This window comes from Cucurbita moschata, unplaced genomic scaffold (genome assembly GCF_002738365.1).
Source record: "Cucurbita moschata cultivar Rifu unplaced genomic scaffold, Cmos_1.0 Cmo_Scf00013, whole genome shotgun sequence".
Classification (NCBI taxonomy): Eukaryota; Viridiplantae; Streptophyta; class Magnoliopsida; order Cucurbitales; family Cucurbitaceae; genus Cucurbita; species Cucurbita moschata.
The window spans coordinates 4,904,397-4,922,984 of NW_019268529.1; the positions used below are offsets into that span (position 1 = coordinate 4,904,397).

At 37.4% G+C, this 18,588-nt stretch overlaps 4 protein-coding genes across 7 annotated transcripts; 3 read left to right on the forward strand and 1 right to left on the reverse strand.

The window, feature by feature from the left end:
* Window positions 1-483: 483 nt before the first annotated feature.
* Window positions 484-4,018, forward strand: LOC111451745 (tyrosine aminotransferase-like). 2 transcript variants are annotated; one of them, XM_023092283.1, is made up of 8 exons: window positions 484-621; window positions 652-948; window positions 2,444-2,783; window positions 2,863-3,081; window positions 3,268-3,327; window positions 3,412-3,567; window positions 3,644-3,737; window positions 3,818-4,018. In XM_023092283.1, the coding sequence occupies exons 2-8, from the start codon at window positions 680-682 to the stop codon at window positions 3,931-3,933; spliced, it is 1,254 nt and encodes a 417-aa protein (XP_022948051.1). In that variant the 5' UTR covers window positions 484-621; window positions 652-679; the 3' UTR covers window positions 3,934-4,018. The 2 variants fall into 2 exon arrangements, with proteins under 2 accessions (XP_022948051.1, XP_022948050.1); XM_023092282.1 differs by having other exon boundaries at window positions 495-948.
* Window positions 4,019-4,616: 598 nt separating this feature from the next.
* Window positions 4,617-8,106, forward strand: LOC111451024 (tyrosine aminotransferase-like). 2 transcript variants are annotated; one of them, XM_023091253.1, is made up of 7 exons: window positions 4,623-5,087; window positions 5,559-5,898; window positions 5,982-6,200; window positions 7,060-7,119; window positions 7,205-7,360; window positions 7,457-7,550; window positions 7,813-8,106. In XM_023091253.1, the coding sequence occupies exons 1-7, from the start codon at window positions 4,816-4,818 to the stop codon at window positions 7,956-7,958; spliced, it is 1,287 nt and encodes a 428-aa protein (XP_022947021.1). In that variant the 5' UTR covers window positions 4,623-4,815; the 3' UTR covers window positions 7,959-8,106. The 2 variants fall into 2 exon arrangements, with proteins under 2 accessions (XP_022947022.1, XP_022947021.1); XM_023091254.1 differs by lacking the exon at window positions 5,982-6,200 and having other exon boundaries at window positions 4,617-5,087.
* A 592-nt stretch (window positions 8,107-8,698) lies between these two features.
* LOC111451056 (reticulon-like protein B17) lies at window positions 8,699-11,003 on the forward strand. The gene is made up of 8 exons (XM_023091306.1): window positions 8,699-9,285; window positions 9,378-9,531; window positions 9,615-9,689; window positions 9,767-9,911; window positions 10,006-10,075; window positions 10,150-10,215; window positions 10,319-10,441; window positions 10,529-11,003. Exons 1-8 carry the CDS (start codon window positions 8,817-8,819, stop codon window positions 10,699-10,701), a joined length of 1,275 nt encoding a protein of 424 aa, XP_022947074.1. The 5' UTR covers window positions 8,699-8,816; the 3' UTR covers window positions 10,702-11,003.
* A 473-nt stretch (window positions 11,004-11,476) lies between these two features.
* Window positions 11,477-16,990, reverse strand: LOC111451449 (shaggy-related protein kinase zeta-like). 2 transcript variants are annotated; one of them, XM_023091881.1, is made up of 13 exons: window positions 16,746-16,761; window positions 15,947-16,016; window positions 15,301-15,393; window positions 15,050-15,109; window positions 14,698-14,970; window positions 14,536-14,610; window positions 14,407-14,463; window positions 13,807-13,947; window positions 13,651-13,701; window positions 13,478-13,573; window positions 12,962-13,045; window positions 12,592-12,693; window positions 11,477-12,046 (listed from the first exon to the last, which is right to left on the reverse strand). In XM_023091881.1, exons 3-13 carry the CDS (start codon window positions 15,388-15,390, stop codon window positions 11,951-11,953), a joined length of 1,125 nt encoding a protein of 374 aa, XP_022947649.1. In that variant the 5' UTR covers window positions 15,391-15,393; window positions 15,947-16,016; window positions 16,746-16,761; the 3' UTR covers window positions 11,477-11,950. The 2 variants fall into 2 exon arrangements, with proteins under 2 accessions (XP_022947649.1, XP_022947648.1); XM_023091880.1 differs by lacking the exon at window positions 15,947-16,016 and having other exon boundaries at window positions 16,746-16,990.
* Between the last annotated feature and the right edge of the window lie 1,598 nt (window positions 16,991-18,588).

Genomic DNA, 18,588 nt, shown 5'->3' on the forward strand with positions numbered 1-18,588 from the left:
TTTTTTTTTTTTTTTTTTTTTTTTTTTTTTTTTTTTTTTTTTTTTTTTTTTTTCTTGTTTTAGTTTTCAGCTAATTTGTTCATAGAAAATTGTTGTGTCGTGTCACTTTTTTCTAGTTAAATCTCTTCTTCTATAATAAATAATAATAATGTGATTTATAATTTAATAAAATAACATAAAATTAATATAAACTAAATGGAATTGTGTCACGTGCATAGGGGGAGTGTATAAAGTTTTTTATGGTATAATAATGAGGATTAAATTAAATTATAATGAACATCAGAGGGAAATTACCATCATACCCCCACTTCCATTATAATATTCTGGGTCCTCTTCTATTTTTGTCGAAAAAATTATTGAGTATGTTTTTTTATTTATTTTTAATTTCAGTCTTAAATTATGAACCGTTGGATTTAGATCTCAAAATCTGCATGATTTTCGATAACTATTAATACAATTTTCTCCGCCAATTGGTAAATTTTTTAATCGATGGAAAAAGTTTGTTGCCGCCGTCACCATGCATTTTGTAGTATTCTCTCCGTCCCCACCAACCACCGTTTCCGTCTCATTGTTTGTTTGCATTCCTACAAATTCCATGGCGGAACTCCATTGCGTCCTGAGATTGAGATTGAAATTCCATTGCGTCCTGAGATTGAGATTGAGATTGAGATAGAGAGCTATGGAGATGAACGAAAGCCAGCACTGGAACATCCACGGGAACGAGGAGCTCAACAAATCCTCCGTTTCAGTCCGTGGTACTCTTAATCTCATCTCTACTTATCTCAATACTGATGATCATCGTCCGGTTATTGCTTTTGGCCGTGCCGATCCTTCTTCCTACCCTAGCTTTCGGACTTCTTCTTCCATTGTTGAAGCCCTTGTTGATGCTGTTCAATCGCGGAACTTCAACTCGTATCCTTCCACGCAGGGCGTTCTTTCTGCTAGGAGGTAATGTAACTCGCTCTCGTCGCTTTTATGTGTGCGAATCAGTATTTTATTTGGCTTTTTAGTTAGTAATTTCTCTGCGGCTTCTGTAGTTGTTACCCTCCCTTGTGATTTGCTGTTTCTGTTTCTGTTTGCTGCAAGATTTCTTTCCGATTCTGCGAAGTTTTGCTAAGAAAATGCTGAGAAATGGATCTAAACACCTTGTTTTGTCGACGTAGAAGTGTTGGGAGAAAACTATTGCACGCAAGCAACAAAGAAACAAAAAGTATTTATTTCCAGACAAGTTTGAGATAGAATAGGAAAACTTCACTGAAAGGGACCTATATTCAATTTATGTAACTGTAGGTTCTATTCAAATCTAAAAAAGTTACAGAAATCCTTAGCTTACCTACAAACTAACACTTGAGCGGGTTTCACTTCTTAGAATTTTTTCGCGTGCATCATAGAATGGAGTTGATCCTCCTAGAGTGGAGACTCTTGTAGCAACTCTTTTATCTTTTTGACAGCATCGAGATGCTCTCTCAATGTTTCGACACTGTTCTTTTGATTCAACTAGCTTTTTTAGCGGTTCTGTTGCCACATAAATCAACAGTAACTTCTTTAATTAGATCTCAAACCCAACCAATACCAAATGATTATGGAACCATAAAAGTACAACCAGGATTACTTTGTCGACTTCTTTTTTCTCTGTTGGGATTCAAAACATATGACATTTAGATAGGATAAAGCCTCATCAATTTAGCCAAAAATATACTAAAAAAGACACCAGGAATTCTAGAACGAACTTGTTAAGCTGCTAATCAAGTGCCTGTAATCTTCCAAGAATAAATTAAGGTACTGTAAAGTAATTTGAAGTAGATTGAAGTCTTAAGTTTATGAATGGCTTGTGTCGGTGAAACTTGAGTTCAACTTAAAAGTTCAATTTCATTAAAATACTTCTCTTAAATTCGACACGACTATTTTTCTTTTGAAGTGAATATTGCATGAACAAGCCAGCTCGATTAGATACTCAGCCAGATTCTTCAACCACTTGGGGCTGCCTGCATGCAGTCCTATCAGTATCGTAAACAACAACAAAAAGGCCTCAATTTCATCTTAAACAGAGTACAGTAGAAAGAAAACGTGTAAAATTTTGAAATGGGCTTTTCTCAAAATCATGAATAAAGCATCTTTAGGCTAGCAGAACAAGCACGCAAGTGTTGGGTTTGCTTCTATGTTTCCTAGTCTGCGTGCACGCGTCCAGAGTTCTATTCCATTAACGCTGCAGACAAAGTTCATATCTTTATCAATGGCGGTGGACTCACTTTTAAACATGTCTGAAGTCTATACTCTCGACGCGTGCATTTTTTTTATGGGAATGATTACTGATATCTAAGCTCATATGGACTATTAACCCAATGTTTTAGAATTAAGTGCTTGGACATCAAGTTTTGTATGGAGAATGGAAGAGCATTGTTTATGACAAGGCTTAAACTTGATATCTTTTTTGCTAGTTCAGGGCATTGGCAGAGTATTATTCCAGGGGTCTGCCATACCAGTTATCCTCGGATGAAGTATTTATCACTACTGGTTGCACACAAGCCATTGAAGTCATAATATCTGTACTAGCTAGCCCTGGTGCCAACATCCTGCTTCCTAGACCAGCTTACCCGCATTATGAAGCGAGAGCAAACTTTGGACGCCTTGAAGTTCGCAATTTTGATCTCATACCAGAAAAGAGCTGGGAGGTTGACCTTGAAGCTGTCAAAGCTCTAGCAGATAACAATACCGTTGCTATAGTTATTATCAATCCCAACAACCCTTGCGGCAGTGTCTACACATACCAGCATCTGAAAGAGGTAATAGCTTATATGCAATGTTGATTCAGATTATCTGTAGTTCCTTTTAAAGCTTTTTCTTGTGGTTGTTGAATTTTAGATTGCAGAAACAGCAAGGAAACTTGGGATTTTTGTGATCTCCGATGAAGTTTATGCACACATGGTGTTTGGGAAGAAGCCCTTTGTGCCAATGGGCGAGTTTGGATCCATTGCGCCGGTGCTAACCCTTGGATCTCTATCAAAGAAATGGTCTGTCCCTGGTTGGAGATTGGGTTGGATTTTAACTACTGATCCTAATGGCATCCTGAAAAAACATGGGGTTTGTTCAAATTCTGTTCTTTTTTTCATTCGGTCTTGTCATGAACCAAAAAGGGTTATGAACTAAATAAAAGTTATGGAGCAAAATAAATGAGAATATGTACCATTAAGCGTTACGAACTAAATGACAGTTATGACAATACATCTCAACGACAACTTAAAACAACACATATCTTGTTCTTAGCAGATTGTGGAGAGCATTCAGAACTACAAGGACATTTCCCCCGATCCCCCAACCTGCATCCAGGTGCTCTACGAATGGAGGACTATATATATTTGAACCTTGACATTATAACTAACAATCCACGATCTTGTTTATTGTTGTAATCAGGGAGCAGTTCCACAAATTCTAGCGAAAACCAGCGACGAATTTGTTTCAGGTCTTCTTGATTTACTGAGAACAAATGCAGATATTTTGTATGAAAATATCAACGAGATCCCTTGTTTTACCTGCCCAAACAAACCAGAAGGATCAATGCTTTCAATGGTACCACCATTAAAGAACATACAAGAACAGGGCTGTTTGTCATTTTCTTTAATGTTCAAATTTTCATTTGAAACAGGTGAAGCTGAATCTAGAACAACTTGAAGGCATCACCGACGACGTAGACTTCTGCAGCAAGGTGGCGAAGGAAGAATCTGTGCTCATTCTTCCAGGTAATCAACAAATAAACACCATTGCCAACTTGAATTTAAATAGAGTTGAGGTAAGTAATTAAAGACATGAATGGCTACAGGTGTTGCCGTTGGGTTGAAGAATTGGCTGCGCTTCAGCTTTGGGATGGAGCGTTGTTCCATTGAAGATGGTGTGGCAAGGTTGAAAAGCTTCTACCTAAGGCATAAGCTCCATTAGACAGACAGTTCTTGCAGAAGTTTCCTTCAACGTTTGAGATGTTTCAGTGACTATAAAATAAATCAGACTACTGGAGGAAAAAAAATAGCAGGTCGAAAACTGTGGATGTTTCTTCCAAAAAAAAAAAAAAAAAAAAAATTAGCTTCTTATATTTTTAATATTTCTTGTTTAAATATTAGGTTAAAATTAGATTACACTATTATTATGGAACTGATATGATAGATGGAACCTAAAATTTTAATTTACTGAAAAATGTTGATTATTATTAATGAAGAATAAAATAAAATTACTTTTATTATACACAAATTATTTTCGCCAAAATTAATTCAAATATATTCCTAATCAGACCTTCACCAAAAAGACCCACATTTATAACCTTGTCGATACTCAAAATACATGACAAATCTGGATGGGTCAAGCACACAATTTAGTTGATGTACTTTTAATAAGTTTTCATATTTATATTATTTCTATCGAACATCATTCCCAGCATTATACATTGAATCCAACTCCATCCAACTCCAGGTGAGTTGTCACATGCGTTGACTTATCTCCTAGGCCAGCATGGTGTGACAATCACCCTTTCAACATCGAGACAATAATCCTCCCTCCAACAACGAGACAATAATTATGCAACATCTGTTATAATATGGCGAGGGAGTGAGTTGTATAAAATCATATCTAATCTTCTCTTTAGAATTTGTGAGATTATCTCCACGAATGCAATCAATATTTAGGAGAATTGAGAGACCATTGAGAGAAACACAATGAAGCTGAAGCTATATTTGTAGCCATTACTTACTCACGACTGCCACCACTATCTGTGTCATCCCCTTCGTCACAAAAAATAAATTGATCTGATTGGAGCTGACAGAGAGCGCCATGGAAATGAACGGCAAGGAGGAGCAATGGAAGTTCAAGGGCAACGAGGAGCTAAACAAGTCATCCCTTTCAGTGCGTGGAACTCTCAGCCTCCTGAGTAAGCATCTCAATGCTGACGACCCTCGCCCCGTCGTCCCTTTCGGCCTTGCCGACCCCTCCGTCTACCCCTCCTTTCGCACTTCTCCCTCATTTGTCCAACCTCTCGTCGATGCCGTCAACTCCGGCAGTTTCAACTCTTATCCTTCTTCTCATGTGATTCTTCCTGCTCGAACGTAAGTAGCTGGTTTGATAACGTTTCTATTTTCTAGATAGGCCAAGTTTGATAGCTATTTCTATGAGCGAACCAACATTTCTATCTCAAAAACAACCTCGAAATTTTTTTAATTTGAAATTTTTATGATTAAACATTGACTCATTCAATCATAAACAATTTTACGTTGGATAACCTCTTATCAATTTTACTGACATATAAGTGAATACAAATCTGTGTTGATCTGTTTGTTAGACTACTGACCTGGTGCTTATTTATATTGAAAAGTTATTAAAGCTGTGATAATATATATATCATATATGATGATTATATATGGTAATTTGAACTATATAGTTGTAAGATAATGCTTTAAAAATGTAATTCCTCCTATATTATATATATTTTTTGTTTTTTATGTTCGATGTTCAATTCTTTTTTTTTTTTTTAAATCTAAAAATTAAATAAAAAATTGGGTTAAAATTAAAATTTTCAGGGCATTGGCAGAATATATTTCAAAGAATCTGGCGTACCAATTATCACCTGAAGAAGTATTTCTCACAATTGGTTGCTCGCAAGCCATTGAAGCCATAATCTCTGTGCTATCTCGTCCTGCTGCTAATATCCTTCTTCCTCGACCCTTCTTCCCGCTCTATAAATCCCGAGCAGATTTTCAGCGACTTGAAGTTCGCCATTTTGATCTCATTCCTGAGAAGAATTGGGAGGTTGACCTAGAAGCCATTCAAGCTCTTGCCGATCACAATACTGTCGCCATTGTCGTTATCAATCCTAACAATCCCTGTGGGAGCGTTTATACCTACCACCATCTGAAACAGGTAAGAAATGTTCATTGTTTTAGACGTTTACTCGATTTTCTCTGCTGGTGGATGGTACATTTTCTTCTGATTAATGGATTTAGATTGCGGAAACTGCGAGGAAACTTGGGGTTTTTGTGATATCCGATGAGGTTTATGCACATATCGCGTTTGGGAAGAAACCGTTTGTTCCTATGGGCGAGTTCGGATCCATTGCCCCGGTGCTGACCCTTGGATCTCTTTCAAAGAGATGGTCTGTTCCTGGTTGGAGATTGGGTTGGATTGTCATCACTGATCCTCATGGCACTCTGGAAAAACATGGGGTTTGTTCGAATTTTCAAATTCTTCTCTTATTCATCTTTGAATGATCTGATATTATATTGGGACGTGTTTGGCACACCTTTTAAGTGTTTTTAGATGCTGTTAAAAAGAAATTTGTAGCGTTTGGTTAAAAATTGATTAGGAGAACTTCGAGCACAAGCATTCGACCATTAGTTTAGACTTGTTTATGGTTGAATTGGGATCGAGACAAAAAAGAACTCTTCTATCAAAGAAGTCCGTTCTTCTTTTGTTGAAGCAAAGTACAATTAAATTAGTCTGATTCGAAACTAAGGTTCCTAACAAAAAAAAAAAAATTGTGTAAACGTATAGAGTCGTTCTTGACAAGAGTATGATTCTACATCCGAAAGGTACATAGATGATGAACTTTGTAGGATTGTAATACTTTAGTTTCTTTTATATGGAACACGATTCTTCTATGTTTCCTAGTTTTCTACTTATTCCTAGCGAGTAGATATTGTTCTCTTTAGACTCTTTAGGCTTTTCTTTTCGGACTTACCCTCAAGGTTTTTAAAATGCATCTTTTAGAGTTACATAGCGGAATCAGTGCTCATCTAGATACTGTCCTCTTTGGGCTTTCCCTTCCGGGCTTCCTCTCAAGGTTTTTGGGCTTCCCCTTATGGGCATCCCCATTACGCGTATGTTAGGAAGAGGTTTTCACACCCTTTATAAGGGTGTTTCGTTCTTCTCCCCAGTTGATGTGGGATATCACACTACGATATAAGTGGGAGTTTTTCTCGAATTGATGAGTGTTTCACTAAAATACTGGAACGTTGGGGCTGACAATTTTTAGTTTACACGTTATTCATTTGTTGAGTATCACATCCATCTTGTTCTTCGCAGATTGTGGAAAGCATCAGGAACTATCTAAACATTACCCCCAGCCCACCGACCTTCATTCAGGTGCTCAAATTACACTTTCTTACCGTGAATGAACGCATATTTTCAACCTTGACACATTATACAACTAACAATCCTAGTTATTCAGGCAGCACTTCCTCAAATTCTTGCACAACCCAGCGATGAATTCTTCTCAGATCTTCTTGGCTTGCTAAGAGAAAATGCAAACATTTTGTATGAAAAGATGAATGAAATCCCTTGCTTTACTTGCCCAAACAGACCAGAAGGATCAATGCTTGCAATGGTACAATTATTTAAGCTTAAGAACGTACACGAACAGGGCTCTTTCTGTTATGCGGATGCTCTGTTTTCTGATGGGTCAAGTTTTAACTTGAAACAGGTGAAGCTCAATCTAGAACAGCTGGAAGGCATCAGTGATGATTTAGACTTCTGTAACAAGGTGGCTAAGGAAGAATCTGTGCTCATTATCCCAGGTAGTTACCAACATCAACAACTTCGATATTAATTAATGTAACATCCTACATCGGTTGGGGAGGGGAACGAAAATTAATGAAACATCCTACATCGGTTGGGGAGGAGAACAAAACACCTTTTATAATAAGGATGCGGAAACATCTCCCAAGCATATACATTTTAAAAACTTCGGGGGGAAGCCCAGGATAATATCTGCTAGTGGTGGGTTTGGGCCGTTCAAATTAAAAGCGTGGAAGTTATTAATGAAATTATTGGCCACAGGTAGTGCTGTTGGGATGAACAACTGGCTGCGGTTGAGCTTTGGCATTGAGCGCTGTTCCATTGAAGATGGTGCGGCGAGGTTGAAAGCCTTCTATGAGAGGCATGCAAGACCCAACAACGCTGCTGCTGCCCCACTTGTTGAATAAAACCTATTTCGGCTCGGGTTGGATAGTCATTCGGTCTCTTGACGTTTCGACTTTGTGTGTCTATGATGATTCGATTGATGTTTAGTGGGGGTAATAATGTCTTTGAGAATGCCTACAATATTTAAATATAAAAAAATTAAAATAATAAAATTTCGGACTCAGTAAATTTAAGAAAGTTCGATGAAAAAAACGATACACAAAATTTAAAATTTAAGGATTTATTAGTTATTAAAGAAAAATTAAAATTAAAATTAGGTATGGGAGATTCTTTATCTGTCAGACATTTTTTTAAATTTATAGAACTTTAAGGGCTAAACTGTAATTTGAGTAAACAATTGCATTCTTATAATTATTACCCGACAGTAAAAAACATTAAAATTCATAATTATTTTTGTGATTTTATTTTTAAAAAATCTTATTTATATGTATATATATAATAAATTTTTGTGGGTTTAATTTAACGGAAATTAATTTCAGAAAAACAAGAATTAACCTAATTTATAAAATTTATTTAAGTTTAATCCAATTATATTTATAATTGTGACCTTACAAAGAAAATGCTTAAAATTATTCCATTTATAAAAAATGTTACCGTTGGCGCCGTTTCTAGCGAGGTGGGTCCCACGTCATCACGCTGAAAATTTGAAAAAAAAAAAAAAAAAGACAAAGTGAAACGGTGTCGTATTGGAATTGCCTCCAACGGCTCGATGAGGTTCAGTGGGGTGGGCGGGCACTCGCAAAGGTCTCCCCCTTTTACAGAGTTCTTCCTTCAAAATCAAAATCAAAACTCCAACAGTTCTCAAAATCTATGACCCTCTAATCGTTACGATTCAGAAGTAAATTGTTTGAATCTTCTCCATGGATTTCACTCCTCCATCTCACAGATCCGAAACTCGATCTCGCACAAAATCAGCCTCTCGCCTCGCAATCGAAGGCGACGAAATACCCCATTTCTCAGTCGACGCCATTTCTTCACCGCCCAAGAAATCCCCTTCCCCTTCCATACAAGACCTTTTTCTTCTCTCGCCTTCCACTCTCAGAAAATCCAGGTCTCGTCTCGTGGATCGCTTCGAAATGAACGACGAGGTTACAGACGCCGCCGCCGCACGCAGAAGGTGTAAAACTCGCGGCCCCCAAATAGGTTGTGCTTCTCCGAGGAGTGTGAGAAGGTCTAGAAGACGATCGGAAATGGAGATAAGAGAAGAGAAGGATTTGTGTTTGGCGGAAGAGTTCGTGAAGGCTAGAAAACGAAGGCCGAGTGGGAGATCGAAGAAGGAGAAGCTGAGTTTGGTTCCAGTTCCAACGACGCCTGTAAATTCAACTCCAAGTAATTCAAAGATTTCTCTATTCTCCTTTACTTGATATTCTCGATTGATTTGCGTTCTCTTTGTTCTGATTTGGCTCGTATGTGTTCTATAGAACTTGATAATGATGAGAATGGTAATCTGGATCGAATTGGGCAACTCATAACTGATCTGATCATGTGGAAAGATGCGGCGAAATCCAGCCTTTGGTTTGGATTTGGCTCTTTGTTTTTCTTATCCTCTTGCTTTGCTAGAGGAGCTAGCTTCAGGTCTGGCTCTCTAATCCTTAACCATTATAGCTTTCTACGAGTATATGATCATTCAAGAACAGTTCTAATACCGATAATTACAGCATTTTCTCAGCGATTTCCCAGCTTGGACTTCTGTTTTTGGGTCTTGCATTTGTCTCCAATTCAATCTGTCGAAGGTACAGTTTCTTGACTATAATCAATCGCATCAAAACCCCACCAATCTTCGTTCTTGATTGAATATATGAATTTGTAGGAACAATGTGGAAAAGAAACATAATGACTTCAAGCTTAAAGAAGAGGACATCCTACGCATGGCGAAATTGATTCTTCCAGCTGCAAACTTCGCCATTTCTAAGATAAGGGAGCTTTTCTGTGGAGAGGCAGAGATGACCCTGAAAGTAACCACAAAGCTCCTCATCTTTGATCATTCAATAATTTCTATTAACCAATCATTTGAACGCTTAAATGATCCAAAACTTTCTGGGTTTGCAGGTAGCTCCATTCCTCATATTAGGAGCTGAGTATGGACATCTTATTACACTTAGAAGACTTTGTGCAATTGGTATAAACTATAACAAAGACCATTTCAAAACCTGCTTGAAATTCTCTGTTGATTTAATCTCCATTTGAATACAGGGTTCTTTACCAGTTTCTCTGTGCCAAAGCTATACTCATGTTACCAAATTCAGATTAACAGCAAAGGTAAATAGAAATTCTAGGCACACCCACTTAAAAACATTGCTGCTTCTGCATTTTGTGTTGTAATATGATGCTGATGAAAATCATGGGGTTCGAGTTTTTATAGTCGATGTCGTGAAGCGACGGTTGTTTGAAGCATGGAAAGCTTGCTCACATAAGAAGGTTGTGGTAGGATCAGCAGCCACAGTGTTTTGGAACCTTTCTTCCCTAAAGACCAGAATTTTCACAGGTGAAATTCTTTGAGATGTTGTCAATGTGTTCATTTTCCATTCAGGAAATAATGATTGTTAAGCTGTGTAAGATTTTCTTGTTGCAGCTTTCATAGCTGTAGTTATAGTTCGATACTGCCGGCAATTTATAGTGCTGGCACCGGAAGTTGTAGAAGCACAAGAAGAGGAGAACCAGGCGGTAGTTCTGGTAGAAGGGAAGGAGGAGGAGGAGGAGCAGAGGCAGGCTCTGGTGGTGGCGGAAGCCCATGGCCAGCCTTGATTTTGGCTTTATCATATTGTAATAATAGAAATGGCTGTGTGTTGTGTTCGAGCTTAAATTTCATTGATTGATTCAAACAAACATCTTGTTCTCAGATCAGCAGAAGCTGTACTCTGTCTAAGAAAAGGAAAAGTTCTACAGATCAACGAGTATGAAATGGCTGGTCGGTTAGGATCATCTTAACGAGTCTCGTTTATTGATACTCTTATCACTTTATTTGTTTATGTAAAAAAGCAAAGCTCTATTTATTCATATTGTGTTTTAATGAATTGAGAGTCGAGAGGAAGTAATAAATTTCTTGATATTTTTCCATTTCATGAAGCGTTTTTTTCCCTTTCTTAGGTGTTTTTTTTCCATTTCATGAAGCGTTTTTTCTCCCTTTCTTGGGTGTTTTTTTCTATTCAACTACGAACAAAATAGTTCTATGATTTTAATTTAAGGGATAGTGGAACTCGAACTCATCTTCGAATAAATAAGAAAAGAAAATGGATTGATATTGATGCAACTCGAAGTATTTTTTTCTTTTCTGATACACGAATAATTCTTGAACTATTTCTTCTGAAGATAGGTATTTCAATCGCAATAACAGAAGGGTGCGTGTTTTCTCCATTCCGAAGAAAAAAAAATCACTCAATTTTGTTAGAAAATTGAGATCAATTTTTCAAGAAAGAAAAAATGAGGACGCATTTTTCATGTCAAAAAAGGTCAACTGAGTAATAACCAATTTTCTTTTACCTTTGGTTCACTTTCCTTCTTAGTTTAGAAGGATGAGGATAAACAACACTAAATATGATTTGGAAACACAGTAATACATACAGAAAAGCCATGGAAAAACTAAATGAAGAAAAGTAACCTCCAATACTAAATAATACATACAGAAAACTTATCAGACAAAATAATTCGAATTCCAAGCTACCAATAAGCTCCACGAACTCCCACTACGCATTTTTTGGAGGCACTGCCTAGCTATGAATGGCATACCTTTTCAGTTATACTTCCAGCTTTCTCAGATCTTATGGATCAATAAACGGAAAATCTAGACATGGGAATACAAAATCAATATGTATAGGTGAAAATAAAGTAGTTGGTCACCATTTTCCACGCTAAGCGAAACAGCCAGTGGTATGTTCGTAAATCTTCGCAGGGCAGAGTTCGGCCAAGATACTCGGTTATCTAGACTGCAAGGAGCTTTTGTGTGCTTCTTTTTCACCCATTAGACGAAGCTTATAGGTTGATTCGTGTCTTCACTTTATGTACTTGCTTGATGTTGAAAACTGAGACCAATCTGTCTTCGCACGTACTCTGGTAGCAGCCTGCTGATCAGTTCAGGGGATGCTCCAGCTAACTGCAATAAGGTAATAGATTGAAATGTCAGTTTGAAATGCTTCCCGGAAGGGTTATGTTTGCATTCGAAAGTACTAATGTTCAAGTGAGAGGACAATTCACAAAGAGGACAATTCACAAAGGAGCAGAACAATGTTTCCTGTCAATTGAACAAACCCCACATCCAGGTAAGCCTCACAAGTTACCAAAAGTTGAGGACGTAGAAGTTACAGGTGAATGTATTTTTATCCCCATGTAGATGAGGATACACACGTGTAGCTTAAGTGTCGCAAGTCGAGCGAAAAGAATCTGATGGGTGGGCGATCAGGTTAACAGGCAAGCAAAGGAGGCTTTTGAACGGTAGAAAGAAGTATTCAACAGTCTTGTAATTAGATATCCTCCACGTACATGATGAATTAGTTGTATGAAATTTAAATGACATCGTCATAAACAAAGAACAGCCTAATGGCTTTATTATCTCCATCTCCTAAAGAGAAGTCTGGATTTAACCTAAGCAGTATCTTTAAGTTTGTTAGCAATAGGAAATAAAATAAAAGGTTAACGTACTTCTTGCTTAAAGTTGAATAAAGGGGGCAACGGACGGTTGTTAGGTAGGCGGACATTAGGATCCCGTAGCTCATCAAAGAAAGGATGCGCACATGCTTCCAGCTGCAGTAAATAGGAAGAAAAGATAAATAAAAGCCAACAACCATCATCAGCATTACGAACAGAAATTCCCTTGATATCCATATACCAAACTCCTGATTAGGCATATTTTTAGCAAGATAAAAACATGATTCAATGAAATATGCTAACTGCAAAAATCTGCTTCACGAATTACAGTATAAGACTGAAATATGATGAGAAAAAAAAAAACATTGGCATTGCATGTAACCTAGAACTATAATGAAGAAGAGTGAAAAATGGTTCAACTCACAGCTGTGCAGCGAAGACTAGGGGAATACTGAAGCAGACGTGAAGCAAGGTCAATAGCTTCAGGAGGCATTCGTTTGTGAAAAACCTAAACAAAAGAGAATCATTTCGACCGGAGAAATGTTGGAGCAAGAGATAGGCAACACAAAAGTATTCTAGACAATAAAGGTAGGGAAAATACTGCAGCGCAAAACCCATAACGATAAATCAATCAGAGAGGAATACAGAATACGAGGAAAGATTTTGGGAAATTCGAACACCCACATCATGTAAAGTACTGAGCTTATATCTAAATTACATGGGTACATGGATAGATAACTGGAGCTACATGACAGTGCAACTAATATAAATATAGTGAAGTTATTTTTAAAGGAGATTTAAACATCTCTTTGACCACTAAGTTTTCTTATGATATTTACGAGCTCCATACAGATGTTTCTAATCATATTTCCATGTCATAGAGAAAAACTAAATTAAATTGGACCCACTTGATTGAATGGGTCAATACCGAAATGTATACCTTGTGCCATGGATGGGCTTTAATCTGAGGGAACCTGAAGTCTGTGTAATTTGGATTCATGCATCGAATTTCTTCACGAGTTGGAGTACCAAGAACCTATAAGAAATTAAAAAGAATATGAGATGAAGCTTCATTTCTGTGGTTTTAAAATTAACTTACAACTAAGGTATCACCTTGATTATCTCTACAAGTTGGTCCACTGCATTCTCCCCAGGAAACAATGGCTGTAACAAATCAGAAAGATTAAGAAAAGGAGCAAGAGTAGAAATACCGATTGAGGGAAATTATAAGAATTATTTCTATCCCTACTTGCCACCAAAGTCACTGACCTGGCCTAGAAGGAGTTCGGCAAGGACACAGCCGGCCGACCAAATATCAATGGAGGTTGTGTATTCTGTTGCACCAAATATGAGCTCTGGAGCTCGATAATATCGTGAGCATATATATGATATATTGGCTTCACCCTTAATCTGAAAACAGAAGAGTAAGGAAAAGTGTCATTGGAGCAAGAACATGCGGCAGTAAATTATTCAAATGGCAGTCCTAAAATTTCACACTAAGAGGATGAAGGGAAACAACCAAACCAATCAACAAAGAATATGAGATTTTTCCATGATGTTAGTATATTGTTTCTCACTTGGCGGTGGTTCCTCTAACATGGTACTTATTTTTAGATGATATTTATAGAAGACATTATTTAAATTTTGTTGATGTTTTTTTAATGTTATTTTATTTTTTTATTTTTTTCTCTTTCTAATCATACACCAAGATGAGTCAGATGATGGACTAATTTATAGTTAAAAAAAACTAGTGCTCGGAACAGTGGACTTTTTGCTATTATTACCAACCATCAGTCTATTCATAATATATGAAAATATTGATAAATTATGTCTAACAAGAAAATTTGAAATTATAGAGGCAGAGCATACCAGTACTTTTGCGCTTCCAAAGTCACAAATCTTAACCTGATGTGTTAGAGTATTAACCTGCAATTTCCAAAAGTTTCAAATGCATTGTTCCACCTTAGACTGAGAAGAACTAAGGGGGAAAAGGCATACCAAAAGATTTTGCGGCTTCACATCCCTATGGCAGACCCCAGGAACCGAATGAATATATGCAAGGCCCCTAAAGATCTGAAAATTTTATTTACAACTGTGTGTTAGCGTATAAGCAAAATCCATCCAAAACTCATACATTGTAAATTAAATGATATGTCATACTTGATATGTGTAAAGTTTGACGTAGATGAGTGGCATCCTCTGGTTCATGCTGTTGTAGTGCTTGAGAACATGATACATATTTTGGGGAACATACTCCATAACCAAATTCAAGAAAAGTTCATCTTTACTAGTTGTAGAGAAGAAGCAATGCTTAAGAGAAACCACATTTGGGTGATCCATCAGACGCATTAGTTGCAACTCCCTGTTTTTATAACGCTTATCCTGCAAAACCTTCTTTATGGCAACTGTTTCTCCTGTTTCCAAGCATTTTGCCTGAACAAGGGATGACAAACTTCAAACATACAGAAAAAGCCCAAACTTTGTCATGTGGTGATATATAACTATATCTTACCTGGAATACAACGCCAAACGAACCACTACCCACCACACGCTCAGCCATGTAACTGATTGTCTACATTACAAGCCAGGAAAAGTCAACATCTCAGCATTTCAATATTTCAAGATTAATTTTGACTACATTTAAGATTTTTGGATCGCTATAAAATTGTATTAAAACAAATGAACCACATGTTAATAAAGTAGGTTAATAAGGATATACTGCCCCATAAAAATTTTGTGAGGTGATGGGAATGAGATTTTAACCTGTTTTGGTTCACCGTTTTTGCCACCGATTGTAGTGGAAATGATGTGACCAGTTACTGCATCATTCCCTTCAATCACTGCAGCTGACATTTCCTGGAATTTGTAGCATAAAGCATGGTAAATAAGGTGATATATACTAGATGCATAAGGGATACATGAAACATAGAGAGCTCATGCCCGTGTAAGCCTGTGAGAGTAAAACGTCAAGCCTATTTTATTGTGAATAAGAGAAGAGAACAGTTTGTAAATAAAACCTTAGTGCACTTGAAAAATTAAGTATCAACATTGTTTTACATGATGACCTACATTTAACGAAAAGCATACCTAATATAAAGCCACCTGAGTAGGAACTCCAACTACTATTCTAAGAAATAGAGTATTTGTTGCTCTCAGTTCCTAGAATCCCATGCGAGGAACCTCGTCTATATTAAACGAGAAGGGCAATGTACACAAATACAAAACTAACTTTTACAGTAATCAAGTAATTGGTGTGTCAACTGAAAATTGATGATGGTGTTTTGGTATTTGTGATAAGGATCGGAATGCATCTGAAAGAGCTGGACGGGTCTCAAAATGTAGGGTAGAAGACAGATTAATGTATCCAGAGCAACGTCTTGGGGAAGCAAAGTAGATAGCTATGACTTACAAGAAAGCATCACATGCTAGGAAGAGCTCGCATCACATGCTAGGAAAAGCTTGCATCTCCACCCAAGGAACTAAGGAGAGAATCAGCCATTAACGACTTCCCAAAGCAAATTATAATGGTTTTTAAAAAGATTTATGGAAGAGACCAACCGTAATTAAAAGAAGTAAAAAAAAGAATCAAAATTACAGAAGATGAAACTATAACCAAGACTACTAAGTTCGGAAAAAAAATTGGAGTGAGCGAGGTGTTTATGAAAAAACATCAATTAGATGATTAATTTACCATACGAAGTTCAATTCAGACACCGTTAGCACACAGTTCCAGTTAATCATCCAATCTATGACGTTAGAAGGGGAAAAAAAAAGCTGAGGATGCAATCCTACAAATCACTCCTCGGTTCTCAGAGCAATTAAACTAATAGAAGACAGTTCGAGAAAATTGAGCTCAAAGCTTAGACGCAAGATCTCAGTTAAATACTCGATCAAATACTAGACTAAATATTTCACCAATAATTTGTTAACAGATCGAACAAACAAAAATGAGCCAGAAAATATCTCGAATCAGTGACGTAAACAGGTCAATAATCGCCGGAGAGAACTTCCGGCTACTCATCCAACCTTCCAATCGAGCAAAGAAACTACCAAATAACAGTAGATCGCTCTTAACTTAGCAAGAAACAATGATCCCGAGCTGGATCGGGCACAAACAGAGCATCAACAGAAGCAAAACATCACATAGAGAAAAATCACCTATCACACACAGACTACAACAGACACAAAGCAAGAAAGAGGAAGAGAACCTTATCGGTGTCCATTGCTGAGGCACGGTGAGCGTTGAGATTTAGACGGTCATTTTCAGGTTGAGAAAGTTGTAGCAGCTGTGCTTGTGGCTGTGACTGTGACTGTGACGGTGGCTGTAGTGGAGGTTGATGGCGAGGCCCTAATGGCAAGGTAGCCATGTGAGAGTAGAGCTCTCTCTCTCGTTCTCTTCCTCTCTCTCTCTACCTCTCTCTCTCTCTCCTCTATCAAATTCTCTTTCTCTCCGATTTTAGTTTTAATATTCTTTTTATTATTAATTATCTAATTTCCTCGTCTCGTTAGGAAATATATAGTGTAGACCCACGCGCGAATTTTCGCGGCAGAAGCAGCACGCTCCAATCACAGACCTCCATCGCTGTCTTATCTAAGTCCGAACCAAAATTACAATAATCTACAGCAACGCGGTGTACTACAACTCCCATACACCCTCCCCGAAACCCTTCGACAACTATCACATGGAAATGGAACCCAACGGTTCATTTCACCACCAATCATTCCTTCGGAAACAGTGACCCAAATAGCTTCTTCTTCTTCTTCTTCTTCAAAATTATAAATAATATTATTATTTTAGTTCATATTAGGTTGATTTTGATTCACCTTAAGCTCATTGCTAGCAGATATTATCAGCTTTGACTATCTTAGACAGTCTTACGATTTTAAAACGCGTCTCATATAGACGTTTCCACACGCTTATAAGGAATGTTTTATTTCTCTCTCCAACGGGAAGGTGTGCCAGCGAGGACGATGACTCCCATAGGAAGTGAGTTGTGAGATTCCATGTCGATTAGAGAGAGAAGCAAAACATTCTTTATAAGTGTGTGGAGGCCTCTAGCTATTACATAAATTTGGAATCGGTCGCGTTGGATTAATCTCATTTCATAATTCTTAGAGTTTTTCTTTGATATTTCTACTAAGCGTACGTAACCAATTGTGGTTTCATTATTCGAGTTGCTTTTAGACCCACGCTGAAAATATCAATGAGACATCAACCTAACTCAGGTCAGAAGATACCAAAAGAAAAACCTCCATAACTACACTAAGGAAAGAAGCCATTAAATATTCGTATTTGACCTGCCCCGCTACTAAAATGACCGCATGGAGCTTACTCATCTAAAAACAACGCACTAAAATAACCAAAATCAACCCAATTTCAAACTATAGAGATTAAAATAGATATTTTTAAGGTATACGGACCAAAATGAACAACGGAAGGCATATATTCTTGAAGTTTTAGATTATAAAATGTGTATTATTTTATTTTATTCCACTCAAAAAATATCATATTAAAATGATTTAGAGAAAAGGGAGCACCTGAAATAATTAGAATTTGGATGCAAAAATGTTAGAAAATAGGGAGAGAGGAGCCCATTCATTATGCGTTCCATGTGCCTAATGCATGGAAAATGGACCCATGTGCTACTCTTCTTGGTACCACTTTGTTAGAATGAATTCTTTAACATGTCAAACCATATTAGATGTGCACATTTTGATTACCTTGACTAAAAATTCCACAATTTGAAATCTTCACATGCATTGAAATGATTTGTTCTTTCGGTCAAAATAGGATAAAAATGTTCTTATCTGCAAAGCATAATCATTACGTATGAACTAAAGACCATCTACTAGGGGAGGTTTCCACACCCTTATAGAAACAATGTTTCGTTCTCCTCCTCAACCGATCTAGGATCTCACAATCCACCCCTCCCCCTCTCCAATCGATATGGGATCTCACAATCCACCAACCTTCGGGGCCCAACGTTCTCGCTGGCGCTCGTTCTTCTCTCCAATCAATATGAGATCTTATAATTCCCCCCCCCCCCCCCC

Excerpts from the sequence above, each read along its gene's own strand:
- LOC111451056 (XM_023091306.1), top strand. The coding sequence starts at position 8,817 with ATGGATTTCACTCCTCCATCTCACAGATCCGAAACTCGATCTCGCACA. Across the intron at positions 9,286-9,377 it reads GCCTGTAAATTCAACTCCAA|AACTTGATAATGATGAGAAT; the intron begins GTAATTCAAAGA and ends TGTGTTCTATAG. Across the intron at positions 10,216-10,318 it reads AATTCAGATTAACAGCAAAG|TCGATGTCGTGAAGCGACGG; the intron begins GTAAATAGAAAT and ends GAGTTTTTATAG.
- LOC111451449 (XM_023091880.1), bottom strand. The coding sequence starts at position 16,904 with ATGGCTACCTTGCCATTAGGGCCTCGCCATCAACCTCCACTACAGCCA. Across the intron at positions 13,948-14,406 it reads TTGGAAGCGCAAAAGTACTG|ATTAAGGGTGAAGCCAATAT; the intron begins GTATGCTCTGCC and ends TTCTGTTTTCAG. Across the intron at positions 13,574-13,650 it reads AACTTGTAGAGATAATCAAG|GTTCTTGGTACTCCAACTCG; the intron begins GTGATACCTTAG and ends AATTTCTTATAG.
- LOC111451745 (XM_023092283.1), top strand. The coding sequence starts at position 680 with ATGGAGATGAACGAAAGCCAGCACTGGAACATCCACGGGAACGAGGAG. Across the intron at positions 949-2,443 it reads GGCGTTCTTTCTGCTAGGAG|GGCATTGGCAGAGTATTATT; the intron begins GTAATGTAACTC and ends TTGCTAGTTCAG. Across the intron at positions 3,082-3,267 it reads GCATCCTGAAAAAACATGGG|ATTGTGGAGAGCATTCAGAA; the intron begins GTTTGTTCAAAT and ends TGTTCTTAGCAG.
- LOC111451024 (XM_023091253.1), top strand. The coding sequence starts at position 4,816 with ATGGAAATGAACGGCAAGGAGGAGCAATGGAAGTTCAAGGGCAACGAG. Across the intron at positions 5,088-5,558 it reads GTGATTCTTCCTGCTCGAAC|GGCATTGGCAGAATATATTT; the intron begins GTAAGTAGCTGG and ends TAAAATTTTCAG. Across the intron at positions 5,899-5,981 it reads CCTACCACCATCTGAAACAG|ATTGCGGAAACTGCGAGGAA; the intron begins GTAAGAAATGTT and ends TAATGGATTTAG.